This window comes from Pituophis catenifer, unplaced genomic scaffold (assembly GCF_029215685.1).
Source record: "Pituophis catenifer annectens isolate HBS135680 unplaced genomic scaffold, rPitCat1.0.hap2 SCAF_2, whole genome shotgun sequence".
In the NCBI taxonomy this organism is placed as follows: Eukaryota; Metazoa; Chordata; class Lepidosauria; order Squamata; family Colubridae; genus Pituophis; species Pituophis catenifer.
Window position 1 is genome coordinate 147,551,824 of NW_027256882.1, and position 24,641 is coordinate 147,576,464.

A 24,641-nucleotide genomic window follows, 5' to 3' on the forward strand; every position below is an offset into this window, starting at 1 on the left:
GACCTGTAGTGCAAAAGCTGCTCTTCAAGTATTAATGTTCCAACCATACTGAGAGTAAAAAGAAATGCACAGAACTATCAACATATTTCTTCTGCACCTCACCATTTCCTGAGCCTTTGCTTTTATCTTTGCAAGTTCCAGTCTTTCTCTAGCTTCATATGCTCTTAGGTCTTCGTCATAAGCTTTACTCAGATGCTAGAAGACATAATAAAGTCCGATTGTTGTCTGTCTTCATTCATTTATGAAACATGCCTTTTGATAATTCTAATAGCAGTTCGCAAACTAAATTTTTAAGAAATCAGTAGTTCCATTTAATGTAGGTTCTAGGCTATTGAAACTTAACATATTCAGATTCAGTTGTTCAGCTGCAGTTCTAGAACAAAAAACTCAGTTAACACATGAAAGAGCAATTAATGTCTGAAAGTTTCAGAGCCAGAAAATAAGATAAGCTCCCTCTGTCTATTTTTTTTAAAAAAAACCTGAATAAATTAAAAATGATCCAAGAAAGATAAAAGTTAACCAATATTAAGGCTATCCCTCCACTGTTTCCACCAACCCAAAATTAGAAGGTAGGAGAAGATATCAATTTGAAATACATGGATATGGTTCCACAATAAAAAATGTTGTCTAGATAAAGTTCCAAACCAAGCTTGGAGTTATAAGAACCAATATCCTAAATATTAACAGAAATATCCTAGTTATGTATTGTTTTTTAGTTATTAAATTTATATGCCGCCCATCTCGCAGTTTGTGGAAACTCTGGGCGGCTGTCAGGCAGTATAGGTTTTTTTCTTCAAATGGAGGTGATCAGTGACCAGTCTCGGTGAGGAGATTAGCCCTCAATAGGCAGATTCCTGCGCCTCAGGTAGGGACCCCTAGAGATTCAATCAATAAAACAAATAAGAGGACTTGCACTTTCTCTCCCCCCAGTCATTCTACCTGTACTCTTAATTCTGTCACTTTTCTTTTCCTCCATGTCTGTTTTTTACCCAAGCTTCTCCACTGGCATTTCCAAAAGTGTCTAGTCTCTATTAGGAATCTCTAATCATCTTTGTATCTTTTAGTAATTCTTTCAGCCTTTCATCTAGAATAATCCAATTAATCATGCTTTTTGATTCATGCCCCTTCCATGTGCATGTGTGAGACTTACACTGAAACCACATTGTTGAAACAAAATGCCATTTTTCTACAACGAATGATCAGTTTCATTCATTGCTGTGCCTCCAAATGGCGTGATCACTTTTTTTATGTACTCCTTTGTCTCATTCCAACTTATCTATTTGTGTTACCTAATAAAATATTCTCCCTCTTTGGATCACTTCCATTCATAACACTCCACAATTTTCCCCAAACTTATTTCTGGTTTTTCTTCTATCATCGTTCATTGAACAATAACGTTTTTCTCATGCCCGTCCACAACAATTAAGATGACACAAATTCATACTTCCCAGGATATTTTTCAGCCTAGTCAATTTTATACTTTGACTTCTCTGTATGACTTCTTGATGCCATACCACAAGATTGGGCCATTTACATTCCTATCCTTTACATCTTTCCCCATTCCTAATTTTCCAAATGCGCAATATATCTATTTTTCTTTTATTTCCTTCATTCATCCAGACTCTTAGTTGTAGTGTTCCATTTGCCATAGTCATCAGTAGATGGCCGATAAATATTGACCGCCAACCCCCATGGCTTTGTTTCAATCAGATATTTTTAGTGTGATAAACTAGCTTTATCAAGTTACTAGTTTTAATCATATCTGTGCCCCATGTAACATTCCCTTCCAACAGCAAGGACAATACTGGTCAGCTTCAGAACATTTGGCCACTATGTCACAAGCAGGCCAGTTTTACCCCAAGCAAGTGCATGCTATTCTATACAATCTCAGATATCTAAAGATCATCTAGCAAGCCAACATACAATGCTACCATCCCACCCATTAGGAAGTACATGCAGCATACTGTCACACTCAGAATGTGTTTTCCTTTTGGGAACGATATAAAACCTTTGAAGTGGAAACGCAGAAGTTCTTTTCATCCATGTTCTATTGACCGCTAAAAGTCTGTAGAGATTCTTAGTCATCCAGGTCATGGTTGTCCCAAAGGTGCTTTTTCAGTAGGCAACTGGACAAGTTGCTTCTTGAAAAAGCACCTTTGGGACAACCATGACCTGGATGACTGAGAATCTCTACAGACTTTTAGCTATACAATTTTGGATTGTACACCCTTTGAATGGTGTGAGAGTAAGAATGGATTTCCAGAGGAAAAATGGCAGACTACAGAAACCAGTAGCACCACTCAGGTGATCCTGAGGACACAAAAAAACGTCCAAGTGTTTCAACGACCCTCTAAAAGGATGCAAAAATGACCAGCTGGCTGCAAGGAATATAAATCCCTCCATTCCCCACTATCCTGTCAGAGTTGAAGAAGCGAAACGTCTTCAAAGAAAAAACAAGGAAGTCCAGTTTCCTCCTGAAAAAGCACCTTTGGGATAGTGGTTCTGTTAAGGTTCCATGTATGCTGAGAGCATCTATTAATACATTCACTCATTAAGGCATTATTTAGTTGCCCCCATTTCCATTCCTGTTGCCATTACCTTTGCTCTTAACTTCCTTTGATCCTGTTCATTTTGCCAACATATTCGCACCCTTCGCGCTGGCTCTTCTGCATCTTTCTGGAGAGGACTATCTGATACATGAGATGGTTGATAATTGGATGGTGGCGGGGAAGCAGAAAATGACCGTCGCCTGTTGGGTGCTTTTCTTGGATGACGAATATCTATGAAATAAACAAACTTTAGATAGGTCTACCACAATTAGGTTTTTTTTAAACAAAGGATCATGAAGGCCCTTTCAATAAATTTCAGAAGCTCTGTTTCTAAAGCTTGCCCTGTCATGTCTTTGGGATCCGATATGGGCTGCCCTGTATTACATTCAATCAGATACATCTTTAGAAAAAAAGTACCTTTGAAAGACAACTATGACCTGGTTGACTGAGAATCTCCACAGACAATCAGAGACACATTTTTTTTTACATTTAGCAATTAGATTCAGGCTCTTTGTAAAGTTATTGTTTTTAAACTTTTGAGTTAGCACAGTTCCCAACAGTGTTCAAACCCCTCGGTTGACATCCATTATACAAAGAAATCTCTTCAATCCAGGACTTTATAGATCTAGGAGGTGTTACTATGACAATTCTCAGAAGTCCTAGCTAGCATGGTCGACAGAAATTATGGAAGTTGTACCCTTATAGATAAAGAGGGGAATCAGGTCAAGGAAAGATGCTAAATGAAACACAGGTATATAGCTATTTTCCATTCCTGATGGAAATTATATGTCCCAACATAGAACAATGCAATTCGTTCATTAATGAATTTCAGAATATTACCTGATTGTTGTTTGATTTGGCGATAGTCCATGATACTGTCACTGTGCTGAGAAAGGGTATCCTCGTCACCCGACAACTCGTCCTGGCTTTGTTCACCCAAAGCATGCTTTAACATCTGTAATTGTTTTTTTTTTTAAATTGCTTTATCTATTCAGAGTTGATTTCAAATTAATCTTCCATGATTTTACATACAAAACATTTGCTTTTAATCAAGAAAAATAATTAAGTATACAAAGTCAAATATTTACTTCAAACACTCTACATCACCACTTTATGCCACCAGCTGTAGGCCGAAATTGCACAAGCAAAGGAATGGCTGATAGAACTCTATGGTGCCAAAGGTACTATTAAAGAACCCTTAATAGTACTATTACTCTATTGCACTATTAAAGACCACAGCAAAAGGTTCTGTGTATTATTTATGCTTCCTAGAGTGAAAAATCCCTTCAAGTAAGAAACTAGTATCCAATTTTCACATGCAGGTATTTTTTTCTTTCGCAGAAAATTGATGTTTAGAAATGTGAACTCAAACTTAAAAGTATGAAGCCATGTGTTGTATTTAATCAAGCAGGACTTGAATATCTCCTTCTATTGTATCTGTAACTCAGGTCTAAATCCAGAACTTTTTCAGCATTGGCTAATAATATGATTCTTATAAACATATTATACCCTTAAATTTCCTTTCAAAAGAGGAAGCACAATAGAATTTAGCAAGGAGCAATGGCAAAGTCATTCTGCATACAGTTCAACTCAGCAGACTGATAAAATAGCACTCTGCAATAGCACTTAGACTTATATGCAGTTTCACAGTGCTTTACAGTCCTAAGTAATTTACAGAGTCAGCATATTGCCCCTAACAATCTGGATTCTCCTTTTACCAACCTCGGAAGGATGAGTCAACCATGAGCCAATGAAGATCGAATTTCAGGCAGTCAGCAGAATTAGCCTGCAATACTGCATTCTAACCAGTACACCACCAAGTGAGCAAAAGAGCCATTTTGCATAAAAATAAATATATAACAGAAATATTACTTCTTTGTTTCAAGTGTCTGTAGATATTAGGGAACTGAGATCTCTGCTACATCACCAGGCAATAGAAAATAAATATTTTGTACATGTAAAAATGTAAACCCTATAATATGCAATTCACTTTCCTGACTTCAAAATGAGAGGCACTACAAATTTAAGACAATTTGCAAAATGGAGGAAGAACGTAGGGATTCCTAATACCAAGCAGAATCCATAATGATTCCATAATTTGGGTTGGATGAATTCCATAATTTTACAAAGTTTTCATAACTATTTTTCTTTACTAACTACAACCATCTGGCTAGATATTGCTCCTGGCTGTAGAACTGGACATTTTCAAATCAGGTGAAGAAATAACAAAACAGATGGTTGAACAGAGAAAAAAAATGCCTGATACAGCACAGTAAGGAAAATGTCTATGCCATTCCAGATATGTTCAGTGGTAAGTATTTGGTGGTAAATGGTAGGAATTATGGAAACTAGAAAAGTCCAGCTTCAATGGAAGACAACTCCTTGCCTGCTAATCCCTCAATATCCTGCTCTACTAATGAGCTACCAAACTTCAATCACTTGCTTGGGCTCAGAGGTTGCAGTGGGTGACTTCTTAGGTTACATCTCAGGTACTTAATCTGAGGAGGAAAGATGGGGATGTGAAGAAATATGGGGACTCAAGAATGCAGACTCTGCTATAGAGTCCGGAACAAGGGGGGGGGGAGAAATCCTTGATCCTTTCCTAGAAGGAAGCCCTGACTCTTCATGCAAGAAGACCTAACCCTTTCCTGTTGGCTCAGGTCCCTCTGCTGATCATGAATCCCACAACAGGCTAAGTTTCAAATCAATTTGCAATCCAATCCAAGAAAAACAAAACAAAACATATGACATATTTTGAGGTGTGCTTTCAATTAACCTGTTTCAACAGGCATTTTTTTCCCCTTCCAAACAAGGCATGAGTCAATGGGCTAGCTAGTCAGCCTTGGGTGAAAGGCACCCACAGCAGCAAACCCAGGGAACCCTGGTAGTCAATCAAAGAAGGACAGATCAAGAGTCAGTCTGAGGTGAAATGAAAGTTATTTTGTCAAGAGTACTTTACCTTTACTTGCTTGTACTTTAGGATTTAACAAAGCTTAAGAATATGATTGCAGGATCCTAAATTGGCTCATCTCTTATCTGCTTTAGCTTCAGCCATGTTGCTTGTTTGGTTAGCACAATCCCAAGAATTGTTGGCATTAACTTACCGCATCCAGTTCATTCAGCCTGCGGGAGAGTTTCTCTGACATTGCAGAGAGTTTTTCCTTTGCACGTCTATGGGGAAGAGAGTCTTCTATAAAAGAGTCTGCCAGAGCAGGACGTTCTTTCTGGCTGGGAAATCAGAGTAAAACATGATAAAATAACAGAGAAAGTGTAATACTGTACAAATGGGATCATCTTAAGCATGTAAGTCAGTGTATGGATCCCTATTCCCTGTTTTTCAAGAGGAAAACAAGAAGATGGGCAGGTAGAAAAGGGGAAAAAGAGAGAGGAGGAGAGAAATTCAAAGAACATTATTGTAATTCAGAGTTTAGGCTTCTGGATGCTTCAGCTCTCTTTCTTCTTTTAACTGTTCTTCAGGCAAGCTGCCCAGATGGACAGCCTCTAAACTAAATGAATGAGTAAATAAAACCTCTCTTAATAATACTTTATTGCTTTTTACATTAATGCATTGATTAAAAATCTTAATGGGATCATGTGTTCAAGAACGTTTTAGAGCCAGCGTAGCATTCAGCCCCATTCAATAATTTGTATTTGGCTGTAACCCGCTTCTGAAAAATTACTTTTCGCAAAAGGATTTATTTTATTTTTATTTTATTTATCAAATATAGAGACTTCCCATTTCAGTCACAAAGTGACACTACATGGTGCACAATTAAAAACACAGAAACATAAAAACCACGTAAAAATGTGAAAAAAACCAGTAAAAGACATTTAAAACAATAATTAAAGGGGGGGGGCACATCAAGGCGCTAACCAGCCTCAATGTTGCATGCATGCAACTCGGCAGAGCCAAACCTTCAAATTATTTCAAAAGGCCATGAGAATGTGGGCCAAACTCACCTCGGGGGGGGGGGGGGGAGGATATTCCAAAGGGCGGGGGCAATGGCAGAGAAGGCTCTGTTCCTCGATCCCGCCAGTGGAAATTCTTTAACTCAGGGGTCCCCAACCCCTGATGGTCTGAGGACCGGCATCGGGCTGTGGCAGGCCAGAAACCGGGACGCGCAAACAAGCAAAGTCCCATCTGTTGGATGCAGGCAGTATGCGAAACCACACTCCTTCCAGGCTGCGGAAAAACCTCTCTCCACAGAACCGGTCCTTTTTACCCAAAAGCTTGGGGGCCATTGCTTTAACTGACAGAGTCTGCAACATACTTTCCCTGCTTCACCAGAGAGCTAGCATGACTCTTCTTATTGAACACCTTATACTGGTTCAAGGAACACTGGTGTTCCACAGACCACAGTTAATGGAACACTGCCCTAATTGACACTGTACTGCAACTCCCATCATCTTTAGACAGTAGACTGAATGACCTGTAGAGCAGTACAAGGTTAAAAGCCCAAGGTTGGTGGCAGTATGTATGAACTTGGAGGACAAGATTATTCTGAAAAGCAACCCCAAATTCCATTTTGTGTGAAAAATGCATACCTTTTCCCAATAAATAGATTCCTTTGTTTGGGCCTTGTGGTTTGTATAGAGGTGAACTGAGGTAATCCATTCTCCTTGCAACTCTGAATCGATGTGTACTGCAAACTCTCGCCTATTTCCTTTTGGAAGGGTGGAGGGGAAAAACTTTCACTCAAACAGCCCAGGATAAATTCAAGATATTAAACAGGTGTTAAAGTAATAAAGATCAGACTGCATAAAGAAGAATTGCCAAATAAAATTACTATGATAATACAGAAAATTAGGTATCAGCAACCTTTTAAACAACAATATTTACAGCAGGATTACCAAGCCAAAAAGGCATTTAGTTTGAAGACATTTACATCAATCATTCATACATTAAATGCTCCTTAGACCGGAGGGGGGGGGCGGGGAATGCAGTCTTTCAAAATCTCAACAATCCCAGATCGAAGTAAAAACAGACATAAGCTTTTTAGAATCACATTTTCATAATGGGAATTGTTTTATGTATGCTTCTCTAAAAGACTTTTCAGTAAAAGAGATATACATGACCCCTGAATAGTATATGTTTAAGCTAGGATGATTATAACCTTCTAGTTGGTTATCAGAGAACCATCATAATAAAGATATGCCCAACCAATAAAAATATGATTAAATTGATCATAGTTGCAGTAATGTTAATATTAATTTGTATTTGAAGTATTACTGAAAGTTAAGGTTTGACATATTAGCACTAAATCATAGGTAACCTTATTTAGAAAAATGATCAATGTCTTGTTTTTGCAAACAAAATCCCTAATAGAAACAAAAGGAACATAAAATCCTTAGACTAGTTTTCTGCTCATTGCTAGATTGATTTTAAGCTCCTCCTTACTGCTAGACTTCCCCGTAAGACTGTCACTAACTCCACACTGCATCCCAATACATCTCTCATCTATGATCCTCACTTCTCCCTCAGTACTTAGCCTTTTAAAGGTCTCCTGCTTTATTAAATGGCTTGGATATTCAAGCGTTCGTTCCTATGATATATTGTACTAGAATAGGAGTCTCCAACCCTTGGACTGTGGCCTGGCACCAAGTCACGGCTCACCAAGAACCAGGCCACACAAGCGAGTAAAGCCCCATTTGCAAACATGCCGGATCCAAGGCAGCATGTGAAACCACACTCCTCCCAGTCCGCAGAAAAATCATTGTCCACTTAACAGGGCTCTGGACCCTCCAAAAGGTTGGGAGCCGTTATCCTAGAGCACTTACACAATCCTGAATCTTATATGTCCACATATGTCTTTACAGATGAACCTATTCTGAGAAATTCTGTACCCAACCCTTGTTCTTCATCTCCTCCCGAGATGAACCCACACACTGGACATATCTTTGAATTGTTCTGTCTCATCCTGCATTCTTTCTCAAGATTCCCATTAGAATTTTAGATTTGTAAGGTATGAAGATTGTTTTGGTTACAATGGAAAGCTTGTAGACATTGATGGTTATCATGAACACATAACAAATACATCTGTAGCCAACTAAACAATGCATTACCTTTTCTGAATCATATGAGCTGGCTAGTGGCACTGATTCACCAGTTACACCAACTCCTGTTCCTGACGGTTCCGTTGGGAAATCTGAGCAGGAGTCCAAAGAAATTAATTATATAAAATATGTAAGAAATATAGCTATAGCTCATTAAATACTAAACATTCACTTATTAGATAGACTACATAAAAGGTGATGCCCAAAAAACCCAAGGCTTCCACTGAGAAGACAGATTTGAGAAAAGGGCAAATGCCTGAAAACTTCAGTTTGCTTGCAGCTTGATATACAAAAATGACATCGGCGCTATTGTTTTCAACTGGTATTGGTAAGTCTGAAGGACTTAGGTAAGGAAAGTAAGGAAGCTAGGCAGGGCCCACAATTTTTGTCTGTATTTATTTACTCTTTTCTCCTTTTTCTTTTTTGGCATTGCAACAAAAGTTTTACTTATAAATCTAATCCAGATGTCCAAGAGATCTGTTTTCTGTTTATATCAGTTTTATATAGATTTAGAAATCTAACCAGATTTCTAAAGTGTTTCTCTAACTATAAATACAGTATTGCTAATATCCGATGAGCAACATTGTTTGCAAAAATAAAGATGTTATATTAGCAGAAAAATAATTGTAAGAATTAGCACAGCTAGAAATAACTGCATGATTCTGCCAACAAGAAGTATTTCTACTTTATTGTTGCCATTGTGGCACAGGGTGCCCTTAGCCTATGTCCTGGCTGCCATACCATATTATGCACCTGAGGGTTTTTGAGCAAGCATCTATTAACTCACTCATTATGGCTTGTCATTATCTGTCAATTCATCCATTATAATTTATTCAAGTAACATAACAAGATTTAGCCCCAGGAACATTACTATCATTCTCAAGATTTGAGATGGTGATGTTTTGTGTAGGAAATTGAGATCTGTACAAAAATCTGTAATTCACTTAAAATTGAAGAAACATAACCACAGATGTCCCCTTGTCCCAAGAATGGAAACCTGTTGGATGCTAATGACTATTGCCACAATCAGCATGGCCAATTGTCAAGGATAAAAGGAGGAAGTATCCAGCAACAACTGGAAGGCCACAACTTCTCCCTCCTTACTTAAAAAGCTGACATACAAAATAGAATTCGCTTAAAAAATTCCAGTCCACAAGCACTGAATTCTTACAAGCCCATTCCCATGCTACAAATCAATAGCAATTCAGAGTAGCAAAGATTCTGACTTTGATAAAAGATTGAAACAAAACACTTTAAAGGGCGATTCTTACAAGAAGTAGCATCTGGAAAAGACTGGATGCCATCTGAAAAAACAGGAGATTCACGCTCAGGAGATTCTGCAAGCTATAAAAGAAAATGCAACACAAATAAAAAGACATATAGTAAAATGATCAAAACAAGTAGGCTGAAAGATGCATTGATCTATGCTTAATGGAGCCTAGAGCCCTGGTGGCGCAGTGGTTGAATGCAGTATTGCAGGCTAACTTTGCCTACAGCCAGGAGTTCAATCCTGACTGGTTCAAGATTGACTCAGTCTTCCATCCTTTGCAGTTGGTAAAATGAGGACCCAGATTGCTGAGGGCAATATGCTGACTCTGTAAACCACTTAGAGAGGGCATTAAAGCATTATGACATGATATGTATGTAAGTCTAAGTGCTATTGCTATTGCTGTTTTAAAATTTAAATTACAAAATAATCTACAAATTTAGCACATACAGTTCAGTTCTGTCATTTCTTATATCAAAAGCTAAAATCAACAGCAAATTTTGACTGAAACACATATTCCAACAATAGAAAAACTGAACTAATTTCAGTCAAAAATTCATGAGGTTCACTTATTCCTTTTCCCTACAACTTTTCCCACCCCATATCACGTCAACTTCATATATTTCAAAAATATACTCCCACTCCTTTTATCCAACAAGATGTGGTAGATTTTCTCAATTTCCAAACATGTTGGCATTCAAGTCTCATGGTCCCTAGTTAGCTAGCATCCTTGATACATTCCTGTCTAGGCTGTGTTTATTGGAACTGAATTCAGTTCAGAGTCACTTGAGAGTGAGATGGGACGCATATAAGTTTAATAGATAAATAACATAAATAAAAATTCCAGTAATTTGGAAAACCACCCAGAGCCACTCTGTGAGCAAGATAGGTGGTCTCTAAATTTATCTATCTATCTATCGTGTGTGTGTGTGTGTGTGTGTAAAATAAAATAAAATAAAATAAAATAAAATAAAATAAAATAAAATAAAATAAAATAAAATAAAATAAAATAAAATAAAATAAAATAATAAAATAAAATAAAATAAAATAAAATAAAATAAAAATACAATTCCAACAAATCTTGAGAGTACTAAATTGGGGAAGGCTGAGATATTTGACTTTTTTCCACACACTATTTTGTGTGTCCAAGACTTGATTACTAGATTCCCAGTCCAGATTTTCTGATGAATAGGAAAGGCTAGGAAGGATTTATTTATTTTATTTCTATTACACACTTCTTAGCCTCCCTTCTCTCTTGGATAACCTGGACAGCATTCAATCAAATCTGCCAAGCTTATGAAAATGTACAATGCCATTGACTGATGACAATTAAACAAAAACAAAGGAAATATCACACTTACAACAGTAGGTGGCGGTTCTTGAGGTTTAAGTGGTAATAAAGGTGGTGGGGAATCCCTGTCTCCAGTGACATTGTTTCTTTCACCTAGATAAGAGACTCCACTGACGGAAGGTTGATAGGGGGGCTGCAAAGCGATTGCTGGACGGATTGGGTCCCCAAGCTTCTTAGCACTGGAACTCAACTGCTCTTCAGACAATTGAGCAGATTTTGCTATAGCTTAAAGGTAAACAAGGCAGACAATACTGTAATTCAAAAGTGTAGAATTAATATGCTTAAAATATATTATTGGTGACATTTCCTTTGAAAAATGTTAAAAACAAGTATTACTGGTGGAAATTTCATCATCAAGGTATGCTGGCTGAGTTATTTTCTTCACATATATTTTAGAACATCTGTTAGATTTTCAATGTAGTAAATGAAATATAAAAATATGCCACAGTAGCATTAAGTCACACTTCCCCCTTAAGGGGGTACCTTTTTGGATGGCTAAAGCCATACAACAAAGGCATCATGTGGTACGCTGTGCTCTTCAAAAGTGGACAGAATTTTTTTTAAATTTGGTTTCAAATGTACTGCTTTTGAAGTATTCTTTTATTGGTGGTTTGGTAATTTAAAAACTACCATGTTTTCCAACAATGGATTGACCTTCAACATTAAGATTCTCTTTCAATATTGTCTGCTGAAGAAAAAAAAAAACACACAGCATATTTTGGTTTTTGGGGAACAGACAGAACCAACTAAATTCTTCCCTGTGTAGGGGAAGTTTTCTTGTGTAGTTTCATGAGCAATCTGGGAAGGATTCCAAACTGCTTTTGGAAGCAGCAGCCTAGGAAAAGTCAGGAAAACAGATAGGAGGAGACTGTGAGACAATGGTGGGAAAAGAGATGGTTAAGGATGTCACATTTTGTGTTTTTATTAGATCATCCCAGTCTAAATCCACCTGATTAAGCCCATGGAAGGTCTTCTCAGATAACTATATTCCCCACCGAAATATTATCATCCCCAGGATAAGACCTTTGAACATCAACATCATTACCTTAGAAAGATGCTCACCTGGTCTTTCTGAAACAACAGTATATTTCCCACTGGAGGACAAACCAAATGATTCTCTAAATGTTGCACGTATTCCAGACCCTGCAGCCTTTTTTGGGACTTCTTTTTCTGATGGTAACACTGAAAAACATTCATTAGCAGAATATGAATATTTAACCTAGTAATTTTGTGAATGTTAGGAAGTAAGTTCAGAGATACAAGATAAAGAACCTTCTTTCTGGGCATCAATAAAGGTTTTCCACAACTGTGATATCCCATTGGAGGGGGATTTTTATATATTTTGCCCAGGAAGTAAAGGATAGGTTAGGAAATAATCTGAACCTTATTTTCTAGAAACAGCAGCAGGTGGAGGGGAAAATCTACTCAAAACTTGGAACTGTATTACACTACATTTAAAAAAAACCCTCACTTTTTACAACCCTGTAGTCCCTATTTGGGGTAGAGTTGGGGCGACTGGATGGAGCTGAGCTTTTATTGGCTGTGTGCCCTTCTTGATGCCTATGTGGCATTCACAGCAGATTTTTTTTTTTTTGTGCTCTAGGAGAGAAACATCTGGTGCTTCCTAGGATTGAACTCTCAACCTTCTGAGTGGAAGTCGAGCGTCTTCACCACTAGGCCACTAGGCAGCTCTAATATTATCCTACATTCCTAAAAGAAAATCAGTCTATTAAAATTCTCAAAAAAACACTTATTTTGCAGTGCAGAGAGGATGATCCTTCAGTTTGGGATCCAAACTGCATAGGTTGTATAGATGAGTGAACTGACCTATACTCACTGGGAAAGCTATTTTTTAATGAAGCACATAGGGTTTTTTTGCAGGGGGATGACAACTGCCCACACTTGAGACTTTCAAAGTGTTCTTTGTACAATACCATTTCATCAGTCGCATTTGGCTGTTCTTTTTTTTTTTTTTTCAGAGCCTGCTTACCTTCATTTCTCAGAGAAAACAAATAAGCCGTGTCACCAAGCTTGATCAGCTCACTTGTAGATTCTGAACCCCCAGCCTCCGAAGATGGATCAAGCAGCTCTGATGACTGAGAAGATCTAAACAGAACACAATAAATTACAGTAATGTGCTTTTATGAATTGGCCACAAGGTGGTAGAATACATAAGAAGCATCAATTAACGTCTTCAATTGTTCAGAAATTAAGGGGGTTGTTGGCATTATGCTTTTACTTTAACAAAGCAGGTCGATAAAATATTACAAAATAGTAAAAATGTAAAATAGAACCATGACCGAAACACAGTGAGAAAAAGGTTAACTTCAACTTTCTAGTGGAGTACTGATTTTGTGCAGTGCAATGGGTGCCTTCTTTGCTGCGCTAGGCTTCTTTCATGAAAGAAGGTCCTGGGCTGGACATGAATGTAGGTCCTGGGGAGATGTCAGAGAAACCTTGGCTGCACCAGTGTGAAAACTAGCGGCATGAAAGGCCCTGAATGATACAGTAGCGGCATGTGATATGGCGGTAGGCAGGGCTGTATATGGGGGCAGCTGGCAGGAGCAGGTAATTAGGCGGCCAATAGGACAAAGAGGGAGGGAGGGAGAGAGATGGGCAGCTGGAGAGAGTTCAAGAGGCGGCAATCCCTTACCTTACTGAGGCTCCGGGCTGGAAAGGGACCAAGCTATGAATGGCTTGGGCTGGTGGGTCCTCACCTAGTGCTCCGATTCAGTTAACAAGGCTATCAGTTAACAATGACTGCCAGGATTGAAATAATTAAGCAATGTTGTCATATGACATCATGCTTTACGACGGCATTGCTTAGCGACAGTAATTCCGGTCCCTATTACCATTGTTAATCGAAGACTACCTATAATTTATTAATTAAGCTACCTTGAGTCTTTCCAATGTGTCAGCCAAATATGTATAACAAGTAAATCTAATTGCAGTGATAAGAAGGTAGCAAATGTTGCTCCAATAGTAATTTTTTCAAGCAACTTGGAAGAGAAAGGATACATTTTTCCTGGAATTAATGCTAATTCACACAGAACGTGTCAGGCACAGTTATGGCAACCTCTGTCCACGTATAAAATATTTCAAAGGTGCAGCCAACTGTACATGCCAAAGGTGAAATATCTGAAAAGAGCTTGAATAGTTGCGTTATTCAACAAAGTGAAAATCCACTACTTCTGCTGACTGACGGCTGACTGCAATTTGGCAGTTCAAATCCCACCAGGCTCAAGGTTGACTCAGCCTTCCATGGTTGGTAAAATGAGGACCCAAATTGCTAGGGGCAATATGTAACCCACTTAGAGAGGGCTGTAAAGCACTATAAAGTGGTATATAAGTCTAAGTGCTATAGCTATTAATAAGCCCTTTGTAAGCTAGTAAACCAGCAGGCAACTATGGACCTGCCTTACCCTTCAGCTGAGGGTTGCTCTAGGGAGGGAACTGGGATGTCACAGCCATCTTCTGGTGTCTTTGATTCAGTGTGCTGGACTTCTGTTTCTGTCATCTGCTTAAGACCACCTGTTTATAAACAACACTATTAAAAGCAATAGATACAAAAAATATTGAAAAATAAATTAACACTCTTCCCTCCTATGCATACATCTGTCCTGGCACTTTTTTAGAATCTATTGGTCAATGAAATAAAATAACAAAAAAATACAGATAGTCCTCGACCATTCATTTAGTGACCATTCAAAGTTACAATGGCACTGAAAAAACATACGACCGGTCCTCACAACAGTTGCAGCATCTCCATGTCACGTGATCAAAATCTGGGTGCTTGGCAGCCAGTATGTATTTATGAGACTTGCAGCATTAACTTAGCCATATATATCCGGTAGTTGTAGTCAAACTCTTTCTTACGGTTTGCTTCCGAACCGTAGTACTGCAATGTGGCTTCGACAGTTTTGAAAATGCAAACCACATATTGCTTTAAAATGGCTACATCCAAATAGAAGCCATATGCTAAAGAAATAAATAAATCCAAACAGAATATTTCTTTAAATTCTTATTTTTATTATCTTACTACCATAGTAGGCCAATTCACTGATGGCTACAGCAGAGTACAGGAAGTCCTCGATATACATCCATGAATGGGGGCGAGAATTTCCATTGTTAAGCAAGGTGATTGTTCAAGTGAGTCATGCCCGATTTTACAACCATTTCTGCCACAGTGGTTAAGAGAACCACTACAGTTGTTAAGTATCATGCAGTCATTAAGTGAATCTGGCTTCCCCCATTGACTTTCCTTGACCGAAGCCAACTGGGAAGATTGCAAATGGTAATCGCATGACCCTGGGATGCTGCAACCATTGTAAATACAAGCTGGTTGCCAAGCACCCAAAGTTTGATCACGTGACTGTGGGGATGCTATGACAGTTGTGTGAGAACTTATTGTAAGTCACTTTTTCTAGCAGCATCGTAACTTTGAACGGTCAATAAACAAATGGTTAGAAGTTGAGGACTACCTGTAACAAATATTCCATCACATCTAGTTTTGTTGTATACAGAAGAGATCTCTGTTATCAGTAATCCCTTTCCAATAATTCAAACAAAAGGGTAAGCGATGGAAAAAATATGAATAATCCTCAATAAGCAACATCACCTCCCACACCAAACTCTGGTTGAGAATTGTGTTCAGGGCTGAATGTATATTTGACAAACCCAAAAAGGAAGTGTAGTGACCCACAGATAGATTCCTGTGTCCAGAAAATACATATAAAAAGACTGTTCAATCCTTAACCAGGATTAGCAGGAGCCTCGGTGGTGCAGTGGACTAAAGTGCTGTTAAGTGCTAGCACTTAACTGCCAGCTGCCTGCAATTACTGCAAGTTCGAATCTCACCAGGCTCAAGGTTGACTCAGCTTTCCATCCTTTCGAGGTAGGTAAATTGAGGACCCGGATTGTGGGGGCAATAAGCCAACTTTGTATAGAACAACACCACTTAGGGGGGGGCCAAAAGCCCTAATAAGCAGGTATATACAAAAAAGTATGCAGGCTATTGCTATAATGCATTGTAAGCCACCCTACGGAGAAGGGCGGCATATAAATTGGACTAATAAATAAATAAATAAAATAAACCAAGGTACAACAGCTTGAGTGCCACAAGGGTCGGTCCTCTCACCTCTCCTGTTCAACATTTATGTGAAGCCGCTGGGTGAGATCATCCGTGGTTTTGGGGTGAAGTGTCATCTGTACGCTGATGATACTCAGCTGTACATCTCCACCCCAGACCACCCCAACGATGCCCTTGATGTGATGTCCCGCTGCCTGGTGGCCGTGCGGGCCTGGATGGGGAGGAACAGGCTCAGACTCAACCCCTCCAAGACCGAGTGGCTGTGGCTTCCGGCGCCCCGATTTAGTCAGCAGGTGCCATCGCTGACTATTGGGGGTGAATCTTTGCCCCCCACAGAGAGGGCTCGCAATCTGGGTGTCCTCCTGGACGCACGGCTGTCTTTAGAAGAGCACATGACGGCCGTGGCCAGGGGGGCCTTTTATCAGGTGCAACCCTTTCTAGATCGGGGCGCCTTGCGCACGGTCACTCACGCCCTTGTCACCTCCCGGTTGGACTATTGTAATGCTCTCTACATGGGGCTCCCCTTGAAGAGCACTCGGAGGCTCCAACTGGTCCAGAATGCGGCCGCGCGGGTGGTTATGGGTGCAACTCGTTGCGCCCACGTGACACCCCTCCTGCGCGAGCTGCACTGGCTCCCAGTGGTCTTCCGGGTGCGATTCAAGGTGTTGGTTACCACCTTTAAAGCGCTCCATGGCATAGGACCCGGGTACCTTTGAGACCGACTTCTGCCACCAATAGCCTCCCACCGACCAGTCCGCTCCCACAGAGAGGGTCTCCTCAGGGTGCCATCGGCCAAGTTATGTCGGCTGGCGACACCCAGGGGGAGGGCCTTCTCTGTGGGAGCCCCAGCCCTGTGGAATGAACTGCCCCCGGAAATACGTAAGATCTCCGACCTCCGGGTGTTTCGCTGCGCTCTGAAGACCCTGTTGTTCCGCCAGGCTGGGCTATTAACATAACGTTTTAAATTGGGGTATTTTAAATTTCTGGGATTTTAATTGGAGCCTAATTATTTAATGATTTTAAATTTTAATTGTTGTTTTGTTTCTGTGTTTTTAAATACACCGCCCTGAGTCCTTCGGGAGAAGGGCGGTATAGAAATAAAATTATTATTATTATTATTATTATTATTATTATTATTATTATTATTATTATTATTATTATTATTATTATTATTATTATTATTATTTTACCCTTTGGATTCTAATTACAGGTCTATTTTGCTTACTTTCATAGAAAGATATTTAACCACAAAATATCCATGAAGAGGATGTTACAATTCACTATCTATCCATAAGAATGGCTCTACATTCTATAATTGGAATAATATATTAATATATTACAATTAAGTTCCTTGCTGCTGCACTCATGTGTTGAGCAAAATCATAAACCACAGCCATCCTTGCTGAAATTTGACAACAAAGTTGAAAATTGATACTTTTTCCCCTCTGAAAACCCAGTAAAAAAGGTTTATTAAACCTTTGGGGGGATTGTTAAAACAGTGTCCCCTATTAAAAAAAAACCCTGAAGAAATAAGAGCTCAATACAGGTAATCTTCATCTTACAACCATTCATTTAGCAATCATTTGAAGTTACAATGGCACTGAAAAAATGGCTTACAATGGTCTTTGCACTTATAATCATTGCAACATCCCACTCTCATGATCAAAATTCAGGGGTTTGGCAACTGGTATGTACATACATCGGTTACAGCATTCCGGGTCATGGCATTGCCATTGGTGACCTTTCCAGCTGACTTCCGGAAAAGTCAATGGGGGAAGATGGATTTGCTTAATGACCACATGATTCATGTAACAATTACCTTGCTTAGCAATAGAAATTCTGGTCCCAACTGTGGTCATAAACTGAGATCTACCTGTATATCAGCCTCTCCATCCCCTACAATGTTTTGCTGGGTAATTTCTGTACCATCTGCATATTTCAGAAACCAACATTTCATTTTTAAAATCTTCTAAGATTCTAAAAACTTGCTTAACCTCATTATAAATTAAAATCAACTTGTATCTTACTAAAATTAAACAAACCACATTAAGGCTTGGCATTAATTTGTAAACCTACCCAATGAAGGCACTTCATGTGTAGCAATCAGAATTTCATATAGGAACACACATGGCATGTAAATATCACAAATTGCTTTTCTGAGATTAGAAGGAAACACACCACACTCTCACTAATTAATGTAACATTTCCTTTTCAGCAAAAGATAATTTGAGATAATTGCATGAGACACTTTTAAATTAAACATTTCATCTATAATTTGAGTAAAAAACATAATTTCAGTGCTTGCCATATCACTATAGCAAGGTGCATACAGTACATCCAAACAATAAAACATAATTATTTTATAACAAAAGCTAGGGCAATCAATTAGTGAACCAGAAAATGCCTCTCAGTAATGATTTTTTAAAAAAAAATTAATTACATCCGCATTTCTTGAAGTAGACATATAAATACTAATAAAAAAGACATTATTTCTCAAAAAGATAATTTATGGTTTAATAAGCTATTTCGCTCACCATCCTGTTGAGAAGCAGTTTCACTGATTTCTTCTGTAAGATATTCAAGTAAGCCATCAAATATTTCCAAGAGATTCCTAATAGACTCCTTATCTCCTTTCACAATATTTTCCCCTTAATAAAAACAAACAGTATTATTGTAGAAGAGAAGTAAAAGGTTGGAAGGATGCAACTGAACTGGGCTAAGAGCAAAATTATCAAGTTCTGCTTAAAAGACCATTCCTGATAAGTGAACCTGCCAACTTAAAATAGTAACTGCACATGTATAAGATTTTATTCTGTTGCGAATGCTCATTCTAATGAAGAAAAGCTTCTTTCAGCAACAGGACACCATGCAAAATCAGTTTCTTTCATTCCAGACAACTTTCTCTGCATAGCCTTCCTCCAAGAAAGGCAAGGCTGAAAGAAAAACTCATCATATAATTCACTATACAATAGCTGCCTCGAATCTGCATTGTCCAAAAAACCCCAGTAACCCAACATAAAAGTTGTAATACCAGCACAACTGAGGCACCAAGTTGAATGGGGGGGGGGGAATAATTAAAACCAGAGAATATTATTTCTGTGACTTGTTGAATGAGATCAATGAAAAACATTAGAACACCAATCTAATGGGACACCATCTAATCCATGATATGTTTAGGGTTACTATGAGTTTTAAAGGCTCATAACATATCCTTTTATTCTTCCCTCTATATACCCATGTGCTTTGCCACAAAAGGGATACAATAATTGCTTCTGACCTGCATTTCAGAGTTTTGATGGGGATTGTTTTGCTACTTTGCTAAAATTGCTCTTTAGAGCAATTTACTTATAAGCAAAAGAAAAATAAAATGTCATAAAAAGTATCTAAGAATCTCCATATTGCAAATTTGAATAAAGAAACATCTAGCTTGAAATAAATTTCTCCATTGACCCAAAGTACGATCAAATGTATATTATCTTAAGACAAATGCCTATTTTTAACCATCTTGTACCACAAAAGTATGGTACATTTTTGCAACTTTTTTTAAATTTATACTCACCAGTTATATGCGACAAGCTGATCTGCAAGTAGTCCAGTGCCAAAGAATCTATCACCGCCTGCACATTATGAATATTGTCTTCTTGGCAAGTAGGAACAGCTATGAAATCTGTTAACAACTTTTTGACATTACTACTGTGCATTACAATATACTATAAAGTCAAATAAATGAACTGTATCTTAAATCTTTTGAAAGCAAGTAAGATTCCTTCCTCCCCCTACACACACACATAAGCTGGCTTGTAGAAATGCATATAATTCTGAAGTGAACAATGAATTATTGCACAGAATGTAAAAAAATATTCCAACATGGTATTCTCAAGTCACTATCTGAACATTTTAAAAAGGCCTAAAAATTCTCTTCTCGCCCCTCTGGGTGGTCATAGCCCAGAGTACCAATACTGAGACCCCTTACATTTACTCCCCCTCCACTCTCTCTCTCTCTCTCACACACACACACCTCACATATATGAGAGACAAAAGATAGCTTATCCACATTATCCACAAATTCAGAATTACGGTAAGCTTTGCTACCTTCACTGAGGCTCTACTGTAGGAGATGACCAGGCTGAGCCCAAGGGCGGGGTCAAGTACGTCATCCGTCTGGAGTCTCTGAAAGAGACCTAAGTCCAGCCCCCCTTGAAGTCAGTTGACTCTTATCAATTTGCCTTTAAGGTTAGTAGATGAGGTTCTTGTGCATAGGATGCATGGAATAAACTCACAGTGCTTTCTCAACTCTTATCTTGGCTCCTGGTTTCGTGTGTCTGACATCTACTTCATTGAGACTCTACGTTACAGTATAGAGATTATTGTGATTTATAATTTTATCAGCTCAGACATACTGATTCCCCGAGAGCGACTTCAAAAATTCCAGATACAGAAGACAGGAAGGGGGAAAGTGTTTGGGAGAGCAACCAGGTCAGGCTGACAAGATAAATATTAAAGCCAGAATTGAGATTCATCCTCTATTTAAGGGTTTTTATATTTCTGTTTTCCAAACTCAGAACACTTTTCCTTTAAATGCAGATGCAGTGAGGAAAATTAAGCTTAAAAAATTAAGTTATTAAAACCTCAACTACAGATTTATGCCCAAAGTGTTTCAAATGTAAATATGGAACTGTTACCTTGCTGTAAGGATAATGCAAGATACATGCATTCTTACCAGGGACTTTTTCTCCTAATATTGATTCATAAAGATGAACAAAAACTTCAGCTCCACAGTCAGAGAGGCTATTAATTTGCAGATGTATGTTACATTTTGTCAGAAGATCATTGGCAACGTTGACCCAATCTGTTTTAAAATTACAAGAGAATGTGAAATGTTATGGTTTTAGAAAAAAGCAGAAGATGCATTAGCATAAGTAGGAATTCAGAAGACCTCTTTACCAAGCATCCCAATAAGGTTTTTTTATACTTTTACTAGGATTAAAAATAGAACTCAGCAACTTGAATCCAAACGTTGTAACCAAAATCTAGTAAATCACACTCTAATTCCCACAAATGAAATTGTGATTGTGGGGATATTTAGTTTAGTAAAATTGAATTTCTTCTCCTGCCAAATTCTATCAACTTTTTTATTTATATCCTGGAGATTACTAGCAAAATCGGAGTAACCTGAGAACTAAGTATTGTGTTTGATACTTATTGGAAATAATTGATTTTTTTTCACCATTTTACCCAAATTTCTTTGAATTTGAACAAGAAAAATACAATTTAATTCTTCCATCTATTTTATAAAAAAAAACATAATTGTCCAGAAGTTATTAAACTACATCTCACAACGCTTTACCTCATGACTTTTATTGTTTTATCAATGTATAAAATACAAATAAAAATAAAAACTGGCATGTCCTAAATTGGCCATCTTTTCACCAGAAGTCCCATCTCACAGTGGAATAGTGCCAATGGAAGAAGAGGCAAACTATAAGTATTACAAATGTGCTTTTTCAAAGCCAGCAGTCCTCCAAAATGCAATCCCAATCTGATTTGCCAGACTCCTAGCAACCACATAGCCCTTAATCTGGTTCTTAAATCTACTCAAAAATAATTCCAATAAAAATCAACGAGATCTATTTCAAACATAAGGGTATTTACTGGGTAGGATATTCTAAAGCCAGAGCATAATGGCAGTCATGCCATTGTATGGAAGGAGGAGTAAGGAGTAAGAACAGATGGTCCTCCAGCTGTTTTTTCTTACAACCACCTATAACTCACCAAACCACCTCTAGCCAATTACATTGTGTGTAGGTTTTAACCTGGCTCAAAGATGTATTATTCTACATATTATGCAAATATAACTATTATAGTTAGTGGGTAAGTCATGAGCACAATCAGTGTCAATTTTGGATAAACAGGTTACACATACAACTTACCAAAACATTTTAAAATAGGGAAATCTATTTTAGAACATTAACAATTCTTCCTGCCTTAATGCAAAAGGAGATTTACTTGTGTAATTACTACACTTCACTTCAGTCAACAGTATAATCCGTTTCACCACAACCTGCTACAGGCTTCGCTTCCTCTCCTCCGTTTTTAAAGTTACTATCCTGCAGGCTGACTTATAGCATGCCAGAGTGTCTTACTATCCTTCCCCCATTACTCCCCGAGAAAAGAGAATGGCCACTAAAACATAAACAGCATAAATATGTTCTTAAACTACACTGTTCTTTAAGCAAGCAACTTTGCTCAAGTCTTGATGCTCATTCACACGTGCGCGGATCTTACTACACGTGTGGATTTTTCTCATCCTAACACGATTCTCCTCGTACGAGGTCCTGAGGAATTGAATTTTTTTTTTTTAAAAAAAAGGCTGTTTTGTGCAAGGAGGATGGCAACAGGAAAGCGTAAGCAGCATCAAGCCTCTCCTTTTGGGGAGACTGAATCCCACTCCCCAATCCCACCCACCTCTTTCCGCAGCAGAAGCCATTCCGCTACCCTTCACGCAAAAACCGCGCCCCGCAGCCGAAACGCAGGACGTCAAAGCTTCGGCAATTTAAATCCTGCACCGCTCTCCAGACTTCTGCATGATGATTGGTCAGCCAGAAGCGGAAAAGGCGGGACTTCCTTTTGGCTTTACTCTCCCCCTCCCTCGCCTAATTCAGGATGGGCTAATGCTGTTCAGTTATGCTTCTTATTGTTTATTTTCCGCCAAGATCTGTTTCTACGGCAACGAAGGGAGGGGCGGATTATTAGCGAAGGCTTTGTTTTTTTAAAGCCCAAGTTCCCAGAGGGGGGGGGGAACCAGAGGCCGCGCGCGCAACGTAAAGCCTCGAGCGGGAACAGGGCGCCGCTGCTCGCATTCTGTTAGTTAGGCTATTTGTCGTGAGCACGTCTGGCTTCCTCCCCTCGCAACAATCTTGTGAGCTTCGGTAGGCTGAGATGCCTGCCCAGGGAGAGTTGTGGGAATCTCAGTATGGTTGACTGGCATCTAGCTTCTCCTGCAAAGATTTGAAACAATAATTGGCATCCAGGGACAAAAATGCAAAGCGCCCACACACACATTTGCATTCTTAACCAGCTGTCTGCAAGGAGTATCAATCCTTCCATTCCCCACCATCAAGTCAGAGCTGAAGGAGCTTCTTGGATGAGAAGCGAACGTCGTCAAAGAAAAACCAGAAAATCCAGTTGCCTCTTTAAAAAAAAAAAAAACACCTTTGGGATAACCATGACCTGGATGATTGAGTATCTCCATCGACACACACATTCTTTGTGAACTTAAGATCATCTGCTCAATTCTATGGCAAAAGCAGCTGCAGAAGCTCCTCTTTCCACCAATTAACCTCTGTGCCCCTAATAAAGGAGAATATTCGTAGCTCAGGGTTGAAATGAGGGGTCCTTGGTGTTCTCTGAACTTGCTTGTTTTCCTGCACACATTTCATTATCCAAACTATCCAAACATTTCAGTAATGAAATGTCTGCAAGAAAACAAGCAAACTCACAGCGCACCAAGGACCCCACCTAGCCCCTGTTTGGATGTCAAGACACGAACGTCAACACAAGGTCAGAAATCCGCAAGTTTCAATCTGAGTTGGAGAATGTTGGAGGTGGGCTGTTTGAACTTTCAGTTTATTCCTGGAAAAGGAGGAATGGTCCTGCTTGAGAAGTTGCACTGCCACAACATTAGTTTGGAGCAGGAAACAGAAGGGGGTGATTTATTTGATTCTTATTCCCCTGATATCTCAATAAGACAGCTGGAGCAGGAGAGCTGGCATACCTGAAGAACCTAAAGTGTAGTATTAACTAAACAGAAAAACATCCAACCTATATACCAATCAATCACCACCCACACCTGACCCCTCACAAGACCCTCACATCAAGATCTACTTACCACATAAAGCCCTTATAAACAAGAACACCAACACTGACACCCTAAATTCTGTTGAAGATGTTAACTAGCCTAGTAACAAAACATTCAGAAGCCAACCCACAAGCTTGGAGAATGAACCTCCACTCTCACCAATCAATCTAAATAGAGCTGGAAGGGACCTTGAAGGTCTTCTTCAACCCACTGCTCAAGCAGGAGATGCTATACCATTTCAGACAGGTGGTTGTCCAGTCTTTTCTTAAAAACCTCCAGTGAGGAAGTACCTACAACTTCTGAAGGCAAACTGTTCCACTGGTAAATTAACAATTGTTAATTGTTGCTTAATTGTGCAGAGGGCCCTGATCATAGCCAAAAATTGTAAATAAATGTACCATTTATTGCTACAATTGAGGACCTTCTGCATGCCAAAAAAAAAAAAAATCGGGGTGTGTCTGTGCGCACACAAA

At 38.8% G+C, this 24,641-nt stretch overlaps 1 protein-coding gene across 1 annotated transcript in view; it reads right to left on the minus strand.

Annotated features, from left to right (window-relative positions):
• The window catches only part of CEP95 (centrosomal protein 95), a 34,814-nt gene extending 12,017 nt beyond the window's left edge, over nucleotides 1-22,797 (minus strand). Inside the window, exons 1-15 of the mRNA XM_070934754.1 lie at nucleotides 22,776-22,797; nucleotides 21,031-21,159; nucleotides 19,870-19,977; nucleotides 18,845-18,958; nucleotides 14,644-14,752; nucleotides 13,212-13,327; nucleotides 12,284-12,403; nucleotides 11,232-11,446; nucleotides 9,875-9,947; nucleotides 8,613-8,695; nucleotides 7,095-7,213; nucleotides 5,654-5,777; nucleotides 3,390-3,504; nucleotides 2,599-2,780; nucleotides 103-195 (exon numbers count right to left, since the gene is read on the minus strand). Coding sequence (XP_070790855.1) covers nucleotides 103-195; nucleotides 2,599-2,780; nucleotides 3,390-3,504; nucleotides 5,654-5,777; nucleotides 7,095-7,213; nucleotides 8,613-8,695; nucleotides 9,875-9,947; nucleotides 11,232-11,446; nucleotides 12,284-12,403; nucleotides 13,212-13,327; nucleotides 14,644-14,752; nucleotides 18,845-18,958; nucleotides 19,870-19,977; nucleotides 21,031-21,159; nucleotides 22,776-22,797 — 1,722 coding nt within the window. The remainder of the gene's footprint in view (nucleotides 1-102; nucleotides 196-2,598; nucleotides 2,781-3,389; nucleotides 3,505-5,653; nucleotides 5,778-7,094; nucleotides 7,214-8,612; nucleotides 8,696-9,874; nucleotides 9,948-11,231; nucleotides 11,447-12,283; nucleotides 12,404-13,211; nucleotides 13,328-14,643; nucleotides 14,753-18,844; nucleotides 18,959-19,869; nucleotides 19,978-21,030; nucleotides 21,160-22,775) is intronic.
• Nucleotides 22,798-24,641: the final 1,844 nt, after the last annotated feature.